Consider the following 25,372-nt stretch of genomic DNA (forward strand, 5'->3'; position numbering starts at 1 on the left):
GAGGAAATCAAAAAATACCAAGAAACAAATGACAATGAAAACACGATGACCCAAAACCTGTAGGATGCAGCAAAAGCATTTCTAACAGGGAAGTTTATAGCAATACAATCCTACCTCAAGAAACAAGAAAAATCTCAAATAGACAACCTAACCTTACACCTAAAGCAATCAGAGAAAGAAGAACAAAAAACCCCAAAGTTGACAGAAAGAAAGAAATCATAAAGATCAGATCAGAAATAAATGAAAAAGAAATGAAGGAAACAATAAAAAAAAGATCAATAAAACTAAAAGCTTGTTCTTTGAGGAAATAAACAAAATTGATAAACCACTAGCCAGACTCATCAAGAAAAAAAGGGAGAAGACTCAAATCAATAGAACTAGAAATGAAAAAGGAGAAGTAACAACTGACACTGCAGAAATACAAAGGACCATGAGAGATTACTACAAGCAACTATATGCCAATAAAATGGACAACCTGGAAGAAATGGACAAATTCTTAGAAATGCACAACCTTCTGGGGCTGAACCAGGAAGATATAGAAAATATGAATAGACCAATCACAAGCACTGAAATTGAAACTGTGATTCAAAATCTTCCAACAAACAAAAGCCCAGGACCATATGGCTTCACAGGCGAATTCTATCAAACATTTAGAGAAGAGCTAACACCTATATTTCTCAAACTCTTCTAAAATATAGCAGAGGGAGGAACACTCCCAAACCCATTCTACAAGGCCACCATAACCCTGATACCAAAACCAGACAAAGATGTCACAAAGAAAGAAAACTACAGGCCAATATCACTGATGAACATAGATGCAAAAATCTTCAACAAAATACTAGCAAACAGAATCCAACAGCACATTAAAAGGATCATACACCATGATCAACTGGGGTTTATCCCAGGAATGCAAGGATCCTTCAATATATGCAAATCAATCAATGTGATACACCATATTAACAAATTGAAGGAGAAAAAGCATATGATCAACTCAATAGATGCAGAGAAAGCTTTCGACAAAATTCAACACCCATTTATGATAAAAACCCTGTAGAAAGTAGGCATAGAGGGAACTTTCCTCAACATAATAAAGGCCACATATGACAAACCCACAGCCAACATCATCCTCAGTGGTGAAAAACTGAAACCATTTCCACTAAGATCAGGAAAAAGACAAGGTTGCCCACTCTCACCACTATTATTCAACATAGATTTGGACGTTGTAGCCCCAGCAATCAGAGAAGAAAAAGAAATAAAAGGAATCCAAATCGGAAAAGAAGAATTAAAGCTGTCACTTTTTACAGATGACATGATATTATACATAGAGAATCCTAAAGATGCTACTTGAAAACTACTAGATATAATCAATGAATTTGGTAAAGTAGCAAGATACAAAATTAATGCACAGAAATCTTTACTTTCCTATACACTGATGATGAAAAGTCTGAAAGTGAAATAAAGAAAACACTTCCATTTTCCACTGCAACAAAAAGAATAACATATCTAGGAATAAACCTACCTAAGGAGAAAAAAGACCTGTATGCAGAAAATTATAAGACATTGATGAAAGAAATTAAAGATGATACAAATAGATGGAGAGATATATCATGCTCCTGGATTGGAAGAATCAATATTGTGAAAATGACTCTACTACCCAAAGCAATCTACAGATTCAATGCAATCCCTATCAAACTATCACTGGTATTTTTCACAGAACTAGAACAAAAAAGTTCAAAATTTGTTTGGAGAAACAAAAGACCCCGAATAGCCAAAGCAATCTTGAGAACGAAAAATGGAGCTGGAGGAATCAGGCTCCCTGACTTCAGACTATACTACAAAGCTACAGTAATCAAGACAGTGTGGTACTGGCACAAAAACAGAAAGATAGATCAATGGAACAGGATAGAAAGCCCAGAGATAAACCCACACACATATGGTCACCTTACCTTTGATAAAGGAGGCAGGAATGTACAGTGGAGAAAGGACAGCTTCTTCAATAAGTGGTGCTGGGAAAACTGGACAGGGACATGTAAAAATATGAGATTAGATCATTCCCTAACACCATACACAAAAATAAGCTCAAAATGGATTAAAGACCTAATTGTAATGCCAGACACTATCAAACTCTTAGAGGAAAAACATAGGCAGAACACTCTATGACATAAATAAGGCAAGATCCTTTTGGACCCACCTCCTAGAGAAATGGAAATAAAAACAAAAATAAACAAATGGGACATAATGAAACTTAAAAGCTTTTACACAGCAAAGGAAACCATAAAAAAGATGAGAAGACAACCCTCAGAATGGGAGACAATATTTGCAAATGAAGCAACGGACAAAGATTAATCTCCAAAATTTGCAAGCAGCTCATGTAGCTCAATATCAAATAAACACACAACCCAATCCAAAAATGGGCAGAAGACCTAAATAGACATTTCTCCAAAGAAGATATGCAGATTGCCAACAAACACATGAAAGAATCATCAACATCATTAATTATTAGAGAAATGCAAATCAAAACTACAATGAGATATCACCTCAGACCAGTCAGAATGGCCATCATCAAAAAATCTACAAACGATAAATGCTGGAGAGGGTTTGGAGAAAAGGGAACCCTCTTGCACTGTTGGTGGGAATGTACAATGATACAGCCACTGTGGAGTACAGTATGGAGGTCCCTTAAAAAACTAAAATAGAACTATTGTATGACCCAGCAATCCCACTACTGGACATATACCCTGAGAAAACTGTAGTTCAAAAAGAGTCATGTACCACAATGTTCATTGCAGCACTATTTACAATAGCCAGGACATGGAAGCAACCTAAGTGTCCATCGACAGATGAATGGGTAAAGAAGTTGTGGCACATATATACAATGGAATATTACTCAGCCATAAAAAGAAACGAAATTTAGTTATTTGTAGTGAGGTGGATGGACGTAGAGTCTGTCATGCAGAGTGAAGTCAGAAAGAGAAAAACAAATACCATATGCTAACACATATATAAGAAATATAAAAAAAAGTGGTCATGAAGAACCTAGGAGCAAGATGGGAATAAAGACACAGACCTACTAGAGAATGGACTTGAGGATACAGGGAGTGGGAAGGGTAAGCTGGGACAAAGTAAGAGATTGGCATGGGCATATATACACTACCAAATGTAAAATAGATAGCTAATGGGAAGCAGCCGCATAGCACAGGGAGATCAGCTCGGTGCTTTGTGACCACGTCGAAGGGTGAGATAGGGAGGGTGGTAGGGAGGCAGACACAAGAGGAAAGACATATAGGGATATATGTATATGTATACCTGATTCACTTTGTTATAAAGCAGAAACCAACACTCCATTTTAAAGAAATTATATTCCAATAAAGATGTTTAAAAAAAAAAGGTCATTAATCTGATTTTAAATCAGGGCTTTCCTGGTGGCGCAGTGGCTGAGAGTCCACCTGCCAATGCAGGGGACACAGGTTCGTGTCCTGGTCCGGGAAGATCCCACATGCCATGGAGACGCTGGGCCCGTGAGCCATGGCTGCCGAGGCTGCGCGTCCGGAGCCTGTGCTCCATAATGGGAGAGGCCACAACAGTGAGAGGCCCGCATACCACACACACACACACACAAAATCATAAGCACTGTCTACCCGGGTCTCCACTTATGTAGTACCAACAAAGAACAGAGGCTTTGAAATTAGATTTTTCTTTATTGTGCCCCAGATAAAATGCACAGCAGATTATTCATTCCTTGAAAAAATAACTACAGCGAAAATGCTACTTTCCAGGAACTCCTGCAGTAATTGAGAAATAAAGCAATAGACAAGCTCCCCACTTCACTGCCCTTCATACCACCAGCCTCTTTGAGTGGAAGGAACCACATAAGGGGTTATATTGCCAATGTCCACAATAAAATCTAGTGGTATATCCCCCACAAAAAAAAAGTTCTAAAAAGTTTGTGGACTTGTCAATCTTTTCCCCTAAGACTGGAATATCTACAGTATTTTTCTGATATTGTTATAGGTATACTGCTTTTTTTTTATTAAGGTTTTTATAATTCATCTCTTTTTGGTGTATCTTTTTTTATTTCTGATAGTTCTGTATTCTTAATTTAAGATGTATTTATTGTTAGTGGTTTAGAGTTACATTTTGTCTTTTTTCAGTCCAATCTGACAGTATTAGTCAATTAATTGGAATATTTAGTCCATTTACATTTAATATAATTTCTGGCACAACAGGCTAATAACTGTCATTTTATGATTTATTTTCTATTTGCCCTACCTGTTTTTAGTTTTCTTTGACTTTTCCTTATTGACTTATTTTGGATTAATCAAGGATTTCTTTCCCATTTTCTCTGTTAGCCTGTTAGTCATACATTTTTTCAAGCTTTTTGTTGCTGATGTGGAAATTGCATCCATTCTTGACTTACTACAGTCTATTATAAATTGCTTTCTTTTGCCACTTCTCACACAATTCTAAGACCTCAGAACATTTTTATTCCATTGACTCCCATTTCATCTTCTGTGTTATTGTCATTGTGCATTTCATTCTGTTAAATTTTAGACCACACCAGACATTAACCTCATTATTTTGTACAGTTAATGTTAATTTATATTTCCCCAGATGTATATATGGACATTTACCTTATTAAAATGTTTTATTTCTGCATTTCATTTCTTAATTTAGATGGAAACATCAAGGGGAATTTAACAAAAAAGTGAAAAGATGATTATTAAATAAAAAGTGTTCTCTTACTTTCTTAAGTACGAATAAAATTACCTTTGGTGTGTGACAAGTGTTATGACAAGTGTCAGCTCCCTGCCCTTTACAAAACTGCTTCGTTTTGCCTCTGTTGCAAGGAGGTTGGTAACAATACCAGTCAGATGATGCTGTTGTTTTGATTCAATTGGTTCACATGAAGATGGCTCCTGGGAGCATGTGGTGCATAGCAGGTGCTCCTCGTCTATTAGCTCCCCCTGTTTTCCCAGATCCCAGGCACGTGGCTTCTTCCAAACACCAGCCTGTCTTTCTAACCTCATCTAACAGCTATGTACTGTGGGTGTGCCTCTTCCTGGATCATGAACAACATGATATTAGGGACACCATCCCTTTCATCTTTGCATTTACCATTAGTGCTTATCAAGGGCTCTGGCAATTAATGGGCAGTGATGGATGTTTTCTGATTGGGTTAATGAAGGACGGAAGGAATGAACAAACAATCAACACTCAGTTATGCCTGTTCATAGAGAAACGCTCCCTACCATGCACTGAGACCTTATACCAGCACACACTGAGTCTCCTCTTGACTTTGCACCTGTCTTTTCCTGGGTCAGGCTGGGGATGGGCTGTGGTGAGGGTCATTTCATCTTCATTAAGTTGCACTCCTGACCTACCCTCTGCTCCCTTGGTGAAAGTTCCCAACAGCCCCAAAGCGATATGCACTGTGGGTGGGCCCAGGGTACAGACACCAGGACCAGTGAATCTGTGAGCAAAGCCCAGCTTCCCCACCCCTGCTTCTACTCTCTCGCCACTTTGTCCACCAAAAAGAATTTTTTTAAAGAAAAAAAGAGACAATGTGGAAGAAGAAGAAAACTTGGCATTCAACAAATGTTTGTTTATACACACTGAATACCACTAGCTAAATCTACAATGCCTGAAGAATATGATGTTTTCTGTAATAGATTAATGTTTAAAACACTCAAGGATGAATATCAACTTGCAAAGATTGCCATCTATGATACTTTTTCTCAAAAAAATTACATAGTTTTCTTGAAGAGAATGGAAAAGTTGCCACTCTAATAAATACAGATTAAAGTATGTGTAATATTGCATGCTATTGTGTACCAGTTATACTGAATTTAAAGACTAAAAATACAAGAAAACCTCATATGTTATCATTTATTTGTGTCCCACCTATAGTTTCTCATAGGTGATGTCTTTTTCAGAAACTAATATTTCTGACTCTGTCTTTATAATAGTTTAGAAGCATTAAAGAAGATTGGATGGTCACCACAGAGGAAATGAAATATTTGAAAATATGTGACTCTTACTTAGGAAATGTGGAATATTGGCTGACTTTCAAAAGTGCGATAAAGCTTGTACTTTATCTCTCAAATGAACAAGCAGGTGAAAATGAGTGTTTTCTATCTTAGACTGACCACTGGTTTCTGGCATTTTAATATTATTTCTGCTTCACTACTCTAAGATCAAAATAGATAAATAATATCCTCAGGGAAATAACTATGCCTTCGTTTATTCTCCATACTGAAAAAGACATGCTTAGAAGTCAATAAATAATAAATAATATAACAACACACTCTGACCTTAGAAAATTTTATATTTTTTCAATATGTATTTATAGAATCTGTATTTTAACTTGAAAAGAGTTCTCAAATTAGCCCCACTACAAATCAGTATTGATTTCAGATGATACTTGGCTGTGACCTTGGTTGTGTGACATCTCTTGGTCTTCCTTCCACACCTGGTTTCAGGAGCGGCTTCTGCTGTCCCTGCTGCCAGCACACATAGCCATGGAGATGAAAGCTGAGATCATCCAGAGGCTGCAAGGCCCCAAAGCCGGCCAAATGGAAAACACCAACAACTTTCACAACCTGTACGTCAAGCGGCACACTAACGTCAGGTACGCTGCTGCTCTGTTCCCCTTCCGCAGCAAGTCTGGGGAGCCTGTCTGCCAGGTGGGGGACCTATTGAACGGGGAGCCCATAATCTGACAGTTTCATGTGTCCCTTGGAACTGTTTATCTGTGAGTGTAGAGTAATTATCACTCCACCTACCCATGTGCTGCCTCTCAGGCCTTCACATTAAGATAAGAAAATGGGTTCCTCTACTTACAGCATTTTGTGACCATCAATTACAAAGGGGAGAGAAGTGGACAATGGGGCCCTTATTCTGGGAACTCCTTGGTCAGATCTCACTTTGCCCCTGAAACCCAGGACTCAGTATCAGTAAGATTAAAGAGTCATGGGCTCTAGGCACAAGGACTGGTCCCTCAAGGTGGACTTGGCAAGGGCAGGGCCTTGGGAAGCCAGCACTTTCCAGGGAAGCTGGATGTTCTGCTGTCAATCAGGAATGATGGGTTTCTGGGTTATGGCTGGTACCCAGCATCATAGGGGACCAACATGCACCTTAATTAAGTTATAATGAAAGGTACTGCTTCTCCAAGAGTGGTACGGCCATGCATGCTTCCCAGGGAGCCATTCCTGGATTCCCAGTAACTGGAAAACTAACATGGGATTGTGGTCAGGAAGGAGGATGGTATAGGACCTCTTCTCCCCTGAGCTCTAGAGAGGAGCTGTGCATGTCCTCACTTCAGTCTGGAGAGGGTGCTCCCTCCTGTGCTCCCCTCCATCTCTGGCTACAGTGGTGTGGGACCTCTCCACATACGGGTGCCCTGGTCCTCACTGTTGTCCATGCCCACCCATTCCTGATACCACTTCTCTGGGGATTGTCCTTTCATCCATTCGATTACATTGCAGTGGTGCTTGCTATTCTGGCTGGCTTATCTCAATCAGTAACCTGTGCATGCCTCACTCATTATGTTACTCCTTTAGTTGTCAGGGTTACTCACCCTCCCCCATCTCATTCAAAATTTAATAACAACAACCACAAACACAAACTAAAGTGTGTTTAGAATCGTCTAGAATTGTAATAAGGCTGTTTGCCTTCAAGTCCAGACCTTTTCCATTGCATGATGCAGCCTTCTCTCTGGTTACTTCAGGTCAAGGATTTTTGAAATTTATTAAGAAACAATATTAACTGTAGCTTAATTTGTGCATTGCTAAGACAAATCACATTTTAACACATGATTTTAGAAAAAGGTATGGCCCAAGCACACAAAAAGCTAATATACAATGAGAAATGCACATTGAAAAGGAGACAACAGAGAAAAAAAGTTGCATATCAAGTAGGAACTAAGGAAAAAAACATTGAATAAATGAGGAATCAGGAGTAAATTTTTTTATAGTCCTCACCTTTTTTTTTCTTGGAATAATAGGAAAGAACTATGTGTGTATAGATACATATATATACGTATGTATGTATATGTGCATATATTTATGTGTTTGTGTGTGTGTATATATATATGTATATATATATATATATATATATATACATATACATATATATATGTATATGTATATATATACATACACAGAGACAGAGAACATTCATACATGTTAAGGAGTAAAACTGGACTTCCTTGGTGGCACAGTGGTTAAGAATCCTCCTGCCAATGCAGGGACACAAGTTCGAGTCCAAGTCCGGGAAGATCCCACTTGCTGGGGAGCAACTAAGCCCATGCACCACAACTACTGAGCCTGTGCTCTAGAGCACGTGAGCCACAACTACTGAGCCCATGCACAACTACTGAAGCCCATGCATCCTAGAGCCCGCATGCCACAATTACTGAGCCCACGTGCCACAACTACTGAAGCCCATGCACTCTAGGGCCCCCATGCGGCAACTACTGAGCCCACGTGCTGCAATTACCAAAGCCCGCGTGCCTAGAGCCCATGCTTTGCAACAAGAGAAGCCATCACAATGAGAAGCCTGCACATCACAGCAAAGAGTAGCCCCCACTCACTGCAACTAGAGAAAGCCTTCACACAGCAACAAAGACCCAGTGCAGCCAAAAAAAAAGGAATAAAATTATTTAAAACACTAGACTGCATTTAGGTTTTTAAGCATTTTACCTACATAATTAAAGAAAAAACATTTTTGGTGTCTGACAAGATATACTATAGTAGAAATTGCTCTTTCCAGCCTTAACTATATGAAAATCAGCAATGCCCCTTCCATCTCCAGAAATATTTTTATGTCACTTAATGGTATTCAAAATGTGTAAGGATAAATGTGTCTGTATCTAAATAGGATCACAGACTATATTTAAGTAGCTGTGATATAATCCAGGAACAATAGACCTGTAAAAATGACTGAAGACACAACCAATCTCAAGCAGTTGATAATGGTCTGCATAATATCTGTATTAGTTATCAGTTTCTGTGTAACAAATTACCCCAAAACTTAGTGGCTTTAAAGAACAATAAACACACCAATCAGAATGGTCATCATCAAAAAGTCTATAAATAACAAATGCTGGAGAGGATGTGGAGAAAAGGGAGCCCTCTTACATTGTTGGTAGGAATGTAAATTGTTGCAGCCACTATGGAAAACAGTATGGACGTTCCTCAAAAAACTAAAAATAAAGCTACCATATAATCCAGCAATCCAACTCCTGGGCATATATCTGGAAAAAAACACAATTCAAAAAGATACATGCAGGGCTTCCCTGGTGGCGTAGTGGTTGAGAGTCCGCCTGCTGATGCAGGGGACACAGGTTTGTGCCCCAGTCTGGGAAGATCCCACATGCTGCAGAGTGGCTGGGCCCATGAGCCATGGTCACTGAGCCTGTGCGTCTGGAGCCTGTGCTCTGCAAAGAGAGAGGACACAACAGTGAGAGAGTGAGAGGCCCACGTACTGCAAAAAATAAAAAATAAAAATAAATAAATAAACACTCTCTTTAAAAAAAAAAAAAAAAAGATACATGCACCCCAATGTTCACTGCAGCACCATTTACAACAGCCAAGGCATGGAAGCAATCTAAATGTCCATTGACAGATGAATGGATAAAGAAGATGTGGTACATATATACAATGGAATATTACTTAGCCATAAAAAATGTAATAATGCCATTTGCAGCAACATGGATGGACCTAGAGATTATCATTAAGTGAAGTAAGTCAGAGAAAGACAACTGTCATATAATGTCACTTCCATGTAGAATCTAAAATACAATACAAATCAACTTATCTATGAAACAAAAACAGACTCACAGACATAGAAAACAGACTTGTGATTGCTAAGGGGAAGGGGCTTGGCAGAGGGAAGGACTGAGAGTTTGGGATTAGTAGAGGCAAGCTATTATACATAGAATGGATAAACAACAAGGTCCTACTGTATAGCACAGGGAACTATATTCAATATCCTATGACAAACCATATGGAAAGAAATATGAAATATATATATATATATATATATATATATATATATATGTATAACTGAATCATTTTGCTGTATAGAAGAAACTAACACAACATTGTAAATCAGCTATACTTCAAAAAAAAAAGAATGATAAAAAAAACATAGAATGGGAGAAAATATTTGCAATAATATATCTGATAAGGGACTTGAATCCAGAATATATAAAGAACTTTTACAGCTCAACAATAAAAATACAAATAACCTAATTAAAAAAAAGAACAATAAACATCTCACAACATTTGTGGGTTTGAGTTTGGGAGCAGCTTACCCAGGTGGTTTTGGCATAGACTTTCCCATGAGGCTTCAGGCTGCTGGGCAATCTGTTCCCAATGTGACTTCCCACCTGGTGGACAGGTTAACTTCCTGTTGGCTGGAGGCCTCAGTTCCTCATCATTGGGCCTCTTCACAGGTTGCTTGAGTATCATCACAACATGGCTGCTTGCTTCCCCAGAGGGAGGGTTCCAGGTGGAAGCTGCAATAGCTTTTATGATCTAACCTTGGAAGGTCACTTCTGGTCATTTCTGCAGTATCCTATTGGTTACACAATTCAGCCCTACCCATTATGGGAAGAGACAATACAAGAGTGTGAGTACTGGGAGGTGAGGATCACTGGGGTCATCTTGGAAGCTGATTAACACACTTATCTAAGGCAAAGGATTGGTGAAGCAGCTTCAACTGTCTTCAGAGATTGTGTAGAATATGTTTGCAGCGTTAAATTAAATTTAAATTCATAAAACATATTTGGGATCCTAAAGTAACTTAAATTCTTAAAACTTAAAAATGCAAAAGCTTCAATGGCATGGAGTACCAATTAATTTTAAAGGAAATATGAAAACATATGGCCTTTTCCTCCTGAAACAGGACAGGTATAATAAACAAACAAGCAGATAAAATACCTGGTTAATGCAGGTAGTTCAGTCAACACCTGAGGGTGCTTTTTAATGAGAATTATTAGGTTTATAGACCAAAAAGATCTGTGGGTAACTTTTAGTTTTGCTTTGATGATTCAGTCAATGAAATATTTATTCTCCATTAATAACATTGATTAGCTCTTTACTAACTGATATAATAACAATAATAATAATAGGAATAAGTAGAATGAGGAGGAAGTGGAGAAGAAAAAGAATTTATAGATTTGAAGGTAGCAACTACCAGTTGCCATCTGAATCATTGTCTTCCTCTGAATCCCTCCCTCTAGCGCTGAAACATTCACAAACCCATCATGTCTTTGAAAACAAACATAAATCCCTGAATCGAGTGCCACCCTCCAACTCTGAAATTACCTCCATGAATTTCATAGCCCATATTCCAGAACAATTTTCACTCTCTAACTAGACTTCCTTATTTTCTCTCCCTCCTCAAATCACCACCCTCTGGCTTTAACCTCCCCAATGTCACAGAATTCATTCTTCCTACATTCACCACCAGATGTCTTGTTCCCAAATCTGAATATGACTTCCTCTGCATCCTATCTCATTGACCACATGGTTATGCTTGATCCCATTCACCTTGTCTTTGCACTTAAGTAATTCTACATCCTTGGGTTTCCATGCCATTGTTTCTCCTTTGTTTTCTCCCTGCAGTCTTCTTTATTGTTTTCTCATCCCTAAATCTAGGCTGTTCTTTAAATGAAAGCATTTCCAGGGCTCTCCTGACTCCTCTGTTCTCTCCAGCTCACGCCCAGGACTTAATGACCATGTATATGATGCTAAGACACAGAACTCAACCATAGTTTTCCATAAGCATCTACCTAATGGTTTTCTTCTTGGGTCTCCCACTGACACCACCCTCAGACTCAACCCAACCAAAGTGGAGCTAGTCAACTTCTCCTGCAAGCTTGATTTGATTTGTACACTAGGTACAGCCCCAGTACTCAGCCATAAACCAGTCTTTATCTCAGCACTTCCTTTTCCTAGACACTTCCCACAACATCTAATCCCTAACAAAACCTGATTCATTCTTCTTCCTACAAATCTCCCCTCTCTGTCCAGTTCTCCCCATTTCCCCCACTTATAGACCTTCCACAGGGCTCCCCAGGATGTACCAGAAATGATTCTAACTGATCTGCCCTGCTCCAGGTTGCTGCCGCCATAGTGGTCTTTCTCAAGTGGTGATGTGATCGGAGTCTAGGTCGGGTTTCCTTCCTGTAGGACCCCCGCAGTGCTCTGCGTCTCTTCTTCCATAACTCTTTGTACATTGTGTCCCAGTTACTCATATACAGTCTGCATCTTCCTGCCCAGTAACCACAGGGCCAGCTTCAGACCTGTACATTCAGCCCATCTTGGGCTCCTTCACCCACTACATGTCTTGACACAGGAAACACTGTGGAGGTTGTCAAGAAGAAGTAGAGTCAACTACTCATTCTCACGTTCTCCCTCCCATGCTGCCTGGATTGGGCATCTTCCTCTGAGTGACAGTAATGCCTCCTGTTGGACCATGGCTCAGCATCTGTGGGTCCCTGCCTCTGCAGGAGAGCACAGGAGAAGTAGGGATGATTTTATGGCACCATCTGAATGGAGAGCACAAAAGCCCCAACAGTCCTGATTTCCCTGGACCAGAGGTCTCCCCCTGCTTCTGTCCATCATCAGAGGAGCAAGTCTTTCCTCCAAGGTGAAGCCACAAGCCTTGTACTTTGCCTGAGGAGCAGAGTGTTGCCAGCAGCAGAGGTCAAGCCATGTTCTGCCTGGGACCAGGCTGACGGCTGCCACACTTTTTTTTTTTAATTGAGGAAAAATATACATAGCATTTACAATTTTATCTATTTTAAATTGTACAGTGCAGTGTCATTAAATACATCCATGTTGTTCTGCAACCATCACCAACATCCATGTCCAGAACATTTTTTCATCCCAAGCTGAAGCTCCATACCCACTGAACAACAATGCCCCATCCCCAGACTCTGGCAGCCACCATGCTACTCTCTGTCTCTATGGTTGGGCTAGTCTAAGTACTTCATATAAGTGAAATCATATAATATTTGTCCTTTTGAGTCTGGCTTATTTCACTCAATTTAATGTCTTCAAGGTTCATCCAAGTTGTGGTACGTGTCAGAATTTCATTTCTTTTAAAGACTGAATAATATTCCACTGTATTATACACCACAGTTTCATCCATCCATTTCTTTAAATGTCAATAAACATTTGCTTCATTTTATGAATAATACTGCTGTGAACATGGGTATACGATTATCTGTTTGAGTTCCTGCTTTCAGCTCTTTTGGGCATATACCTAAGAGTGGAATTGCTGGATCCTATATATGGTAATTTTATGTTTCATAAAATTTTGTGAATTGGCAGTTATTTTTGTTTCATGGCCCATCTTAAACCATACCGTATTCACTACCAGAACCCAGAATTTTAGGCTTAATTATTAGTCCTTTACACAAAACATAAACACGTTATTGTGTAGGTTAAGTTGTAATGTACACAGTGGTACTGTAGTTTCTCTATCCTGACCCATCAAGGTTAGTTAAACAGGTACACTACTCTAAGGAATCTCACATTTGCCCTCCCAGCCTGTACATCCCATAAAGGGAAGCTGTACTGTCATTTCCTAAGTGACTTTCCCTGACTCTTCGCTACCTCCACTGTTCTGTCTTACAGCACTCTTCTGTTTTCTTTTATAGCACTTATTATCACTGTAATTGGACGTTGGTTGGTGTCCTTATTTGTTTCATGCATCCTCCAAACCAAACTCTGAGCTTTAGAAAGATGCTCTGTATCTGCTCCCCTGGCAGGTAGTAAGGAAGCCAGAATTTTTTCTTTGAATCAATAAAAACAGGATTTGACTTTTATTATTTTGCTTCTTCTACATAGGAATCCTTACACTATAAAATCATGTAATGATTCAAATAGAAGCACACTCCTTTGATATCAGAATTATGACACTGTAATGTATTGTCAGGTTGAAGACCACATAAATGAGAGAGGCGGGGAGGGGCTGGCCCTGAGAGAAGAAAGGTGAACAGTAAAAACAGACTAGAATAGAGAAAGTGCATCACATGAATTTTTCTTCAACGATTTAATTATAAAAAATTAACATCAAAAAAAAATTTAATGGGAAAGTTTAGCAAAATGTTTACATATTCCATACCCAGGGAAATGACATTTTGTAAAAATACAAAATGTAAAAACTTATACTCTTTTAATGGGAAAAACTACCATTACTTTCTTAACGAATATCAACTTGCAAATATGGCACCCACTGGTTTGTTCCCACAGTATCCTCTATGCGGACATTGTTGGGTTCACCCGTCTGGCCAGTGACTGCTCCCCAGGAGAACTGGTCCACATGCTGAATGAACTCTTTGGAAAATTTGATCAAATTGCAAAGGTGAGTATTAGTGATTGCCTTCTATTTTGAGGATATATAAAATTTGGGCTTACTTTTTCTCTGGTCCTTATCAATTTTTTACCTCTTCATAAAAGCATCCTTTAGGAATGTTGTTTGTAGATTTGTTGGATTTATTTGTCATCAAGCCCTGATAAATCTCAAAGCTACACTGGGAATGAGAGATGTCATAGCATATAATTAGCATATGTTTTCATCTAATTTTAAAACTTCTGCTTAAATATAGCTCAGCACACATACAGTGAATACATTCAAGATGATGAGATTTGATTTGCACATCTCTCTCTACTGTGCTGCTCTAAGATTCTCTTTTTAGGCATTTCGATGTCAAGGAGTTGGAAACATGATTTCCTCTCCCGTTGTAACTATTACATATTCACAGTGTTAAGTGGCATCCTGGGAAAATCCCTAAAATAGGATGCATCCCTTCTTCCTAAGCCCTTTATTGACTGTTGTCCCCTTTTTATCTACTGACCCTTTTGCCACTTGCAGAGATGTAAGTTCAGTATTTGTCATTCATATGCTCATTTGTGGGAAGTTTCACAGAGAAGAAATGATGACAACTGATCTAAAACCATACTAGACTTTATTCTAGACTTATTTATTGGAACTATTAAGGTTTCTGGTAGGAATATTGATATTTTTTTTTCTTTCCTGCTAGCCCTCTACTTCTGTCTCATAAAATGTTTCTGGTCAGCTTAATTTTGTCTCTGAATTGTTCCCCCAAAAAACTACATTATTATGCTTATTAAAAGGCATTATTTACATAAGGAAGTTTAGTTCATGGTGAGATTTTGAAAACAATAGGTGAGATTTTGCTCACTTTTAAACAATAAAGAAAATTCCAGCCAGGCCTCCTAGGCATAAATCTGGCTTGCAGATGTTCACAGGGTCACTCTTGGGTCAAGCTTTCCATGAGGTGTCTTATGTTGCCCAACTGACCATGACAGATCTCATTGGGAATTCTAAAAAATCACTAAGATTATAGCTCTGTTTCCTTCCTTTACCAAACCAAAGGAAGAGGTTGAGTTTGGGGTAGAGGGGGCCTCATCTTTAGAAAACGTCTTGAAAGTTTGAGTCAGTAAAAGGTCATTTTTGTTGCACTACCTGGTCACAGTAGGAAGAAATATCCTAATCTTGGCTGATAAAAACAAAGCTCCAGTGTTTACATGGCATTTTCCCCGCACGCAAGGCTCTGTGTCCAACTTACTTCTCTCTATATGGACACCAGTCAAACTGATTAGGGGCCCACCCTACTCCTGTATGGCCTCATCTTAACTAATTACATCTACAATGACCCTATGGCCAAATAATGTCACGTTCACAGGTACCAGGGATTAGGATTTCAACATGTGAATCTGAGGAGGACACAATTTATAACTCATAAGGGAGGTACTTGGTGTGACTTCCTGCTCCTCTCCGATCACTGTAACAAAGGAATGTCCAGATAATATCAGAGACTGGCCTAGGATAGCTTGGTCCATCCATTGCTGGTCACAAGGGCAGCATGCTTTGGATATCAGTTCATGGCTCATAGTTCAAAACATGGAGTTGGTGAGCATTATAAGCAAATAGATAGTTCAGCCCATTGAGGGAATACTACATAAAGCACATTAAGTTAAGGAACTCAATGTCACTGCTCATTCACTCTTAGTTTTTATCCACTTTAATGAGGTATAATTGGCATACAGAAAGCTATACATATTTCACATGCATACAACTTACTGAGCTTAGGGGTACACCCTTGAAACCATCACTACAATCTATGCCATAAACATCTATCACCTACAAAAGTTTCCTCTCACCCTTTTAATTTATCATTATCATCATCATTATTATTTTGTGATTAAAACACTTAACATAAGATCTACCTTCTTAGCCAATGTTTAGGTATACAATATAATATTATTAACTATAGACACTATGCTGTACAGTAGGTCTCTAGGACTTATTCATCATGCACAACTGAAATTTTGTGCTCTTTGACCAACACCTCCCCATTTTCCCCTCTTCCAGGCCTGGAAACCACCATTCTATACTCTGCTTCTGTGTTTGACCAATTTAGATTCCTCATATAAGTGGTATCATGTAGTATTTGTCATTCTGTATCCGGTTTATTTCATTAACAAGTCAAATTCAACAGCACTTTAAAAAGATCATATACCATGACCAACTGGGAGTTATCCTCGGGATGCAAGTTGGATAGCATCATAGATCAATTGATGGGATATACCACATTAACAGAATGAAGGGTAAAAATCATATGATCATCTCAATCAATTGTTGCAGAAAAAAGCATTGGACAAAATTCAACACGCTTTTATGATTAAAAACTCTCAACTAATAAGAAGGAACTTACTCAACACAATAAAGCCGTATATGAAAAACCCACAGTGAATATCATACTCAACAGTGACAAACTGAAAGCTTTTCTTCTAAGATTGGGCATAAGACAAGGATACCTACTCTCACCAGTTCTGTTCAACATAGTGCTGGAAGTTCCTGACGCAGCAGTTAGGCAAGAAAAAGAAATAAAAGACATCCAACTCAAAAGAGAAGTAAAATTATCTCTGTTTGCAGACGATATGACCTTATATGTAGAAAACCCTAAAGAGTCCACAAAAATCTGTTAGAACTAATAAATAAACTCAGTAAAGTTGCAGGATAAAAAGTCAGTGTACAGTAATCAGCTGTATTTCTATACAATGAAGTATCTCAAAAGGATATCAAGAAAACACATTTACATTATCATTAAAAATAATAAAATACTTAGGAAATAGACTTAACTAAGTGAATGACTTATACACCAAAAACTATAAAATACTGATAAAAGAAATATAAAGGGAAACAAATAAGTAGAAAGACATTCCATGTTCATGGGTTGAAAGAATTAATATTGTTAAAATAGTACCCAAAACCATCTACAGATTCAATGCAATCTCTATCAAAATCCCAATGGTAGTTTTTACAGAAATAGAAAAAAAATCCTAAAATTCATATAGAACCACAAGAGACACCAAATATCCAAAGCAATTTTGAGCAAGAAAAACAAAGCTGGAGGCATCGTGCTTCCTGATTTCAAAATATATTGCAAAACTACAGCAATCAAAACAGTCTGATACTGGTATTAAAGATAGACATACAGACCAATGGAGCAGAATAGAGAGACTAGAAATAAACCCATGCATATACAGTCAGCTGATCATTGATAAGAGTGCCAAGAATTCACTATTCTTAATCTTACTGTTTTCTAGACTCAGGATACATATTTAGGAAGTATAGAAGAGAAACCTTATTAATAAGCAATGTTTTGCCTTTTTAGTATTTAAAATATTGTTATTAGGAATTACTAACACATCATCTATAATGTTATAGATAAGCATGAAAGTACACAGCTCTCTATGAGACAGGGAAAGAAATCTGCAAAATCTTCAGTAAACTTAACACATACTTAAGAACAAAAAGATCTTATGTTCATTTTATTATTTCAAATTTGTTCATTTTATACATAAACCTGTGCGAGTGTTAAGAAGAAAAAAAAATCTGGGATTCCCCTGGTGGTCCAGTGGTTAAGACTCCAGGCTCCCAATGCACAGGTTTGATCCCTGATTGGGGAGCTAGGATCCCACATGCCATGCAGCGTGGCCAAAAAAATAAAAATCTGTGTTTGGTACATCTTTGTTTATTTATGTATTTATTATAAATTTGAGTGAAGAGTCTATAAACTAGTTGAAAAGGTTAGAAATGGATGTAGGATTAATGCATATGAATGAAGTTAATCTCAATATTATGATATAAATACAACCCAGCCAAGAAAAATAATGAGTTTGTCTAACTTTATATTAAAACGGTTTAACCTCAGATCAGAATTAAGTTTTAAATTACTTGGCAATGTTGAATGGTGGCTTATTATGTTGTAGAGATGTTTATCGGAAGCTACATGTCTGCAGGTAAGAATCTGCTTCAGCTTTAAAAGAAATGAGGAAAATCATGAGCACAGTAGGAAATGACAAAAATTCTGATTCCAGTTGAGTTCTGCTTACCATTTTCTATCCTGAAAGATTCTGTTTTGCATAGAATGTTTCATTTCACTGTCAATGTTTGGATTTGTTCAGACTAAAGAGAATGGTCCTATCTTTACCCTCCTCTGCTGTGTTAAGTGTAAATCATTCCAGAACTTTCTCTCAGCTTTCCCTTCTACCCCTTACCCTGATTCTTCCTGCTTTGGTAAAGGGACACGCAGGTGAGGGTGGCTCAATCTTGATAGGTAATTAAGGGAAACTCAAACTCAAGAAGTTCTCATTTCTTTCTCCCCACAAAACCTATTCACTGTGAAAATGCCAGTAGAACTAGCACTTGGTGATATTTGGTAAATCAAAATCATTATATATGTGCTTAATGCAGCTGAACTTCTGTGATTTCTTCTTTCAGGAGAATGAATGCATGAGAATAAAAATTCTAGGAGACTGCTACTACTGTGTTTCCGGACTCCCTATCTCTCTCCCTAACCATGCCAAGAATTGTGTGAAAATGGGACTGGATATGTGTGAAGCCATAAAGTAAGTGTAATGCTTAGTAAGAGCTTTCTTAACTGTTTGATAAGTTTTAGTTGTAGTTCTTACAACTATTCCTATTTTTCTGTCTACTGAAACTAAATACATGATTGTACATTTAAATATAAATGGGCAGAGGCTCATTTATTGGCGTGTGAGAACTAAGTCCAAAGTAAGCCTTCTGTGTTTTGTATTGCTATTATTAGTCTTAGATTACAGCAACACTGAGTTAGAATCTATGAGAAGGGACCTTTGTGTTTGTTTCAAAAGTGCTTTTCTTAAAAAAATGTAAAGTTCTCCTCCAATCTTCAGGAAAAAGTCTGTACTCTTAGCATCTCTTGATTTCTGACACGTACATGTAAATTGTAAGAGAGAAAGTAGTTTTTACCACCAGACTGACATGAATATAAAACTCCAGCCCAGAATTACTCCATCTAAGTCACGCTCAGCTCTGTGAATGTAGTTTCAGTTTATATCCATAATAGTTTTCTGCCTTGTATCTATAGGTTCTTTCATGGTAATTCTAGAGAAGATTTGCTTACATGGAATAATGTTATCATTACAGTTGACAAGTACAGGGTAAAAATGTGAGGTTAAAAAGTGAATTTTCACTGCCCGTACCATAATGCATACTTCTTTATAAGTACCTTCATAGAAGCCAGGGTATTCTTATAAATGATAAAAGCTCTTGTTTTCTGATTGTGTGATTGAAGGATTTCGGTTTGGGTTTTTTTTTTTTGGGGGGGGGAGGAATTGCCTAGTTTTGGTCACGTGATTTTCCCCTATCCTCCACATATTTTTCGTCTAAACAGGATGGGAACCATGTGCTTGATGGTCCAATTCCTTGCCTCGGGGTCAGAGTAAATAGGACCTTAAGTGAGAAAGCAGCAAGTCAAGTTATCACTGTGTTTAGCCCACCGTGGTGTTAGTTGTGCGCCAAAGTGGACTGAGAGGTTCGTCGGTGGGTTTCCAGTGCTGGCCAGGGAAGAATAGTGAAGCCCTAGCCGCAGCAGAGTCCGCAGACCTAAGTGTCCAGATCCACTAGTTCAGCCTTCATCAGGGGTCACTGTGGGACAGTCAGGGATTGAGAGACAAAGGAATCGAGAGGAATTGAAGGAAGATTCAAGATGGGAGGGGTGGGCAGTGTCACCTCAGCTTCCCACCTGAAATACATTGTGTGGGAAAAAACTGTCCCTCTTCTTCTCCCCATAAGTAAATCATTTGTCTTCTTGGAGACATAGAAGAAAAAAAAGTTTTTCAGCTTTATTTCAAGAGTCATTAACTATTCACGCCACTGTGGGTCTAGAGGGAAGTAAATTTAATCAATGTAGACCTAACAGATTTTCTCAAATGTATAACCCACCCCTGGAGGTCACCTCAATGTTGGTTTCAAACATGAGGGGAAATGGATTCTATAAACGGGATTTGTGAAGGATGATATTATGTGAATCAATAGCACATTGGATTCAACAATCCACCCTTTTACTAAAGCTTACTTTCTGCTTTGGAATCAACTGTTTTCCAGTTCTGTTAAGTTTATGTAATTCCAGTATTTTGAAGAGCCTTTAGAAAAAAGATTCCCCCCCAAAAAAAATTTACAAAAAAGAAAAGAAAAAAGATTCCCTACATTCTGTCCACTGGCATGTCGTCAGGTCATCAGCAATACCTTCTTTTGTTGTTACATTTATTTATTGGGGTTAAATATACATACATAAATCTTGCCCTTTGAACCATTTTTACGTGTACAATTCAGCGGCATTAAATACATTCAAAATGTCATACAACCATCACCACTATCTACTTCCAGAACCTTTTCATTGTCCCAAACAGAAAGTCTGTACCCACTAAGCAATAACTCCCCATTCCCTTCCTCCCAGCCCCTGGTAACCTCTGTTCTACTTTCTGTCTCTATAAATTTGCCTGTTCTAGATATTTCATGCAACTGGAATTGTACAATACTTGTTCTTTTGCATGTGACTTATTTCACTTTATATAATGTTTTCAAGGTTTATTCATATTGTGGTATGTATCAGTACTTCATTCCTTTTAATGATGGAATAACATTCCATTGTATGTATGTATTGCATTTTATCCATTCATCATAGATGCCTCAGTGATATCTTATGCGTCCAGCATTTCAGTAATGTCAACAGATTTGAGTGAACTTCCAGAGCACTTCCTTATACTTAAACTTAAGTTTCATATCCTAATGGCCATGTGTCCCCATGATCTGCTACTCCTTGACCAAGGGCTTCTGAATTCTTCCCCTGCTATGTATCAACAGTTCGGCTCATGTACAGTTGACAAAGTGATCAGTTATAGGTTGTTTTAGCCCAATCGAAAAATGGGCAGAAGACCTAAACAGACATTTCTCCAAAGAAGACATACAGATGGCCAACAGGCACATGAAAAGATGCTCAACATCGCTAATTATTAGAGAAATGCAAATCAAAACTAACATGATGTATCACCTCACACCGGTCAGAATGGCCATCATTAAAAAGTCTACAAATAACAAATGCTGGATGGAGAGGGTGTGGAGAAAAGGGAACCCTCCTACATTGTTGGTGGGAATGTAAATTGGTGCAACCACTGTGTGAAACAGTATGGAAGTTCTTCAAAAAACTAAAAATAGAATTGCCAGAAGATACAGCAATCCCACTCCTGGGCATATATCCAGACAAAGCTACAATTCAAAAAGATACATACACCCGTGTGTTCGTAGCAGCACTATTCACAATAGCCAAGACATGGAAACAACCTAAATGTTCATTGACAGATGAATGGATAAAGAAGATATGGTACATACATACAATGGAATATTAGCAGTAAAAATGAATGAAATAATGCCATTTGCAACAACATAGATGGACTTAAGAGATTACCATACAAAGTGAAATAAGCCAGAAAGAGAAATACAAATATCACATGATATCACTTACATGTGGAATCTAAAATGTGGCACAAATGAACCTATCTATGAAACAGAAACAGACTCACAGACATAGAGAACAGATTTGTGGTTGCCAAGGGGGAGGGAGAGTGGGGGAGGGATGTATTGGGAGTTTGGGATTAGCAGATGCAAACCATTATATACAGGATTGATAAACAAGGTTCTACTGTATAGCACAGGGAACTACATTCAATATCCTGTGATAAACCATAAAGAAAAGAATATAAAAATGAATATATATATATGAATCATTTTGCTGTACAGCAGAAATTAACACAACATTGTAAATCAACCATACTTCAATAAAAAATTAATAATAGGTTGTCTTTCTACACCCCCAATATAAGCCAGGAAAAGAGCGAACACCTCAGCACATTTCCGAAATTCTTTGTTCTCTCTAACATACAAAGACAAGCATTTCCATTCCCATTTCTTAAGCCAAAAGATGAGAAGGAATTTTAGTTTTTTAAGGTGCTGAGGAGAAAGCACACACTTGGCACTTGGAATTTTGCCAGATTACCTCCAGTTTTGGTGGGAACCAGTAACATGGGTCCAGGAACGTTTGCCTGTGTTTTTCCTTCCAAGTTTGGACCTCCACATTTATCCCAAGCCTTGTTCCCCATTAGCTAAGTCACCACTGCAGAAGCACTTCAGCTGAAGTTTTGGAATATTCCCAACACTTAAAGAGACTTTTTTTTTCCCTGTCATGAAAATGTAACCTGTTCTTAATCAAGGCAGTGATATTCAAGACCCTGGTTGTGTAAGTGATTAAGGCTCCTCTTAAATTAGAAAGATTGTCTATTATTATTGCAAGCTCTAAGGGATTATTTCAACACTTTTCTATAGATCACACAGATTTCATCTACATGTATTAAAACATTTGGTCAGTCAGGCCATCTGAACCCTTGAACAACTCATTTCTCTAAAAAAGACATGAAGCATGTGGAGATTGTTAAAGAGTCGAATCATTAACCAGTCACTTCTATCACGGACTGGCCTTGTGACCCCCGGGCCCTGTCAGGAAGGGGACACTCAGGGGAGTGGGAAGCAGAGAGGAACCATAGTGAGCAAAGGCCCGGAGACGAGGACAAGGCAGGGCCCGGGCAGCTGTCCACACTCAGTGCTGATAGGGACAGAGTGGTAGGACAAGCCTCCCAAGTCATGTAGATGCTCCTCGTGGGAGCAGGAATGAAGGGTTTGGGTGACTTGCAGAGTACCCCAAATAGATTGTCTTTTTTATTAAAAAAAAAAAAAATGAGAGCAGGTAAGGAAGGTAGAGAGGAAGGGAGGGGAAAGAGACAGGCTTCTATATCCTTTTTTCAGGACGTCATTTATTTTTACATCATGGACCCATTTCTTTTTATCAATAGTATGCTCAGATGATGTCACTCCATCATTTAAGCATGCTTGTGTCATTTTGAGATGGTTCAGGTTTATTTTACTGCATCCCACACCTGGTAACCCTTCCGACTTGCTGTGTTGAAATCAGTGTCATTGCTTCCCTCCACGTTTCCTCTTGGGGTGATTCTTTCCATTAACTAGGGATATCTTCCTGCATTCTTCTTTTACAATAAAATTTTAATTGATAAATGTGTCTAACTGGCAGAAACAAATAAGCATCGCCAAGCATTGCTATTTTCCCTTAAAGGAAGTTCTTCATTTGTCTCTTTCAGTGAGTTGGCAACAGAGTCCTAAAGTATTTTTTAAATGATTTTTTAAATGAGTTTCTTTTTAATGATACCTTATGCATTATTAAAGCTTCTTAAAGAGTATTCTTTTCTCTCTTCTGTTAAAGAATGTGCACAATTGAAAAGCTTTCATCTCATGGTTAATTTTTTTAAAATTCCTATTCAGGCTAAAGTCATTATTAAGCTCACAAATAAGCCGTATTGTCTCATCAGCAGAAAATATTCCTTGGGGACATACATTATGCTAAGCACTAGAATTGCAAATGACATCTAAGATTGTTTCTGATGGTACAAGGCAATGTCACACGAGTCTAGTAGGAAAATTCTGAGGAGGTGTCAGCACATGTTATGTGCTTGATACATATTGGTTGAAAAAGTAGAAACTACAACCAAAATGCTGCATCACAACCCCTGCCATCCTGATGCTTTACCGGCCAGAGCATTGGCTTGGCACTGGTGGTTTAGTCTGGTAGTAACCGAAGAAAAATCCCTTTCTCTTGCCTCGGAGCAGCAATCTTCTGCCACAGGAAGAATTCATGACAGTATTTCCAACGATCTGAGACATTCTGAATGATAAAATGTCCAGAAAATTGGCCAGGAATTAAAGGAAGAACAGGCTGGTCCTGGAAGGTGATGTGACTTTCCTTCCCTTTAGGAAAGTGAGGGACGCCACTGGAGTGGACATCAACATGCGCGTGGGAGTGCATTCTGGGAACGTCCTCTGTGGCGTGATCGGGCTGCAGAAGTGGCAGTATGACGTATGGTCCCATGACGTTACCCTGGCCAACCACATGGAAGCTGGAGGGGTCCCCGGGTAAGGCGGCACATTGGCTTTCTCTCGTCCAGCAGGTTATAGGGCTAGGAATAATAGGTCGACAGGCTAATAACTGACTGCTCAGTGATTTCTGTTGCCTTGGTTAGTATCACGTTACTCACGCCCAGTGGCCTTTTCCATTAACCAGATGGACATGAACTCTCAAGCCCCAATTCAACCACCCCTGGGACCCGTGGACAAAGACTGTGGATGTCAGATCCTAAATTACAGACTTCTACTTATTTGCATATTTATGAATAGAGACCTAAGTTAAAGATGGTTTATAAGTCAGTGGAGATATATGACGTTTCTCTATTATTGGTAACTTCTGAAATTAGTACTTTTGAAATAAGCAAACGGTACCATCTGGATAGATGACATGAGAATCTCAATGCAAGTGCTGTAATTTGGAGAAGCATGAGAACAAGCATTGAGAAAGAAAGCCCATACTTTTATACAGATAAGCACACTTCCTAAAATGACTTTGGCATGCATTTCAAAAAAATAAACTTCATACCCCCAAATTCGATATGATTGAGTTTTAATTGCTGTAATTCACCATGCAGGTTTCTGTGAGTGCAGAGAAGCTCCAAATATTAGTAGCTCATGACATCTGGGAGCATCTTTCCAAAGCAGTGGTTAACAGACTACGAACCTTAATTACAGTCAATTTTACTAAGAACATATAGCCTTTCCTTCACTTGGGGCAGAAGAGATTCTCTCTGAAATCCCAAATAAATAGAAAGTCTTCTTGCACGTTCCTCCTTATATATCCTGATTGTGGTTTTAAAATGGAATTTCAGACGTGTTCACATTTCTTCCGTCACACTGGAACACTTGAATGGGGCTTATAAAGTGGAGGAAGGAGATGGTGACATCAGAGACCCATATTTAAAGCAGCACTTGGTGAAGACCTACTTTGTAATCAACCCCAAGGTCAGTATTGTAAAGAGTCTATAATTAGCCT

At 38.5% G+C, this 25,372-nt stretch overlaps 1 protein-coding gene across 2 annotated transcripts in view; it reads left to right on the plus strand.

Annotated features, from left to right (window-relative positions):
* ADCY2 (adenylate cyclase 2) overlaps nt 1-25,372 on the plus strand; it is a 441,039-nt gene that overhangs the window by 286,994 nt on the left and 128,673 nt on the right. For both annotated transcript variants that reach the window (XM_081233724.1, XM_081233725.1), the window contains exons 5-9: nt 6,480-6,628; nt 14,268-14,379; nt 18,829-18,956; nt 24,247-24,405; nt 25,209-25,341. In XM_081233724.1, the coding sequence (XP_081089850.1) occupies nt 6,480-6,628; nt 14,268-14,379; nt 18,829-18,956; nt 24,247-24,405; nt 25,209-25,341 (681 nt within the window). The remainder of the gene's footprint in view (nt 1-6,479; nt 6,629-14,267; nt 14,380-18,828; nt 18,957-24,246; nt 24,406-25,208; nt 25,342-25,372) is intronic.

Source organism: Mesoplodon bidens (assembly GCF_964165515.1).
Source record: "Mesoplodon bidens genome assembly, chromosome: 4".
NCBI lineage: Eukaryota > Metazoa > Chordata > Mammalia > Artiodactyla > Ziphiidae > Mesoplodon > Mesoplodon bidens.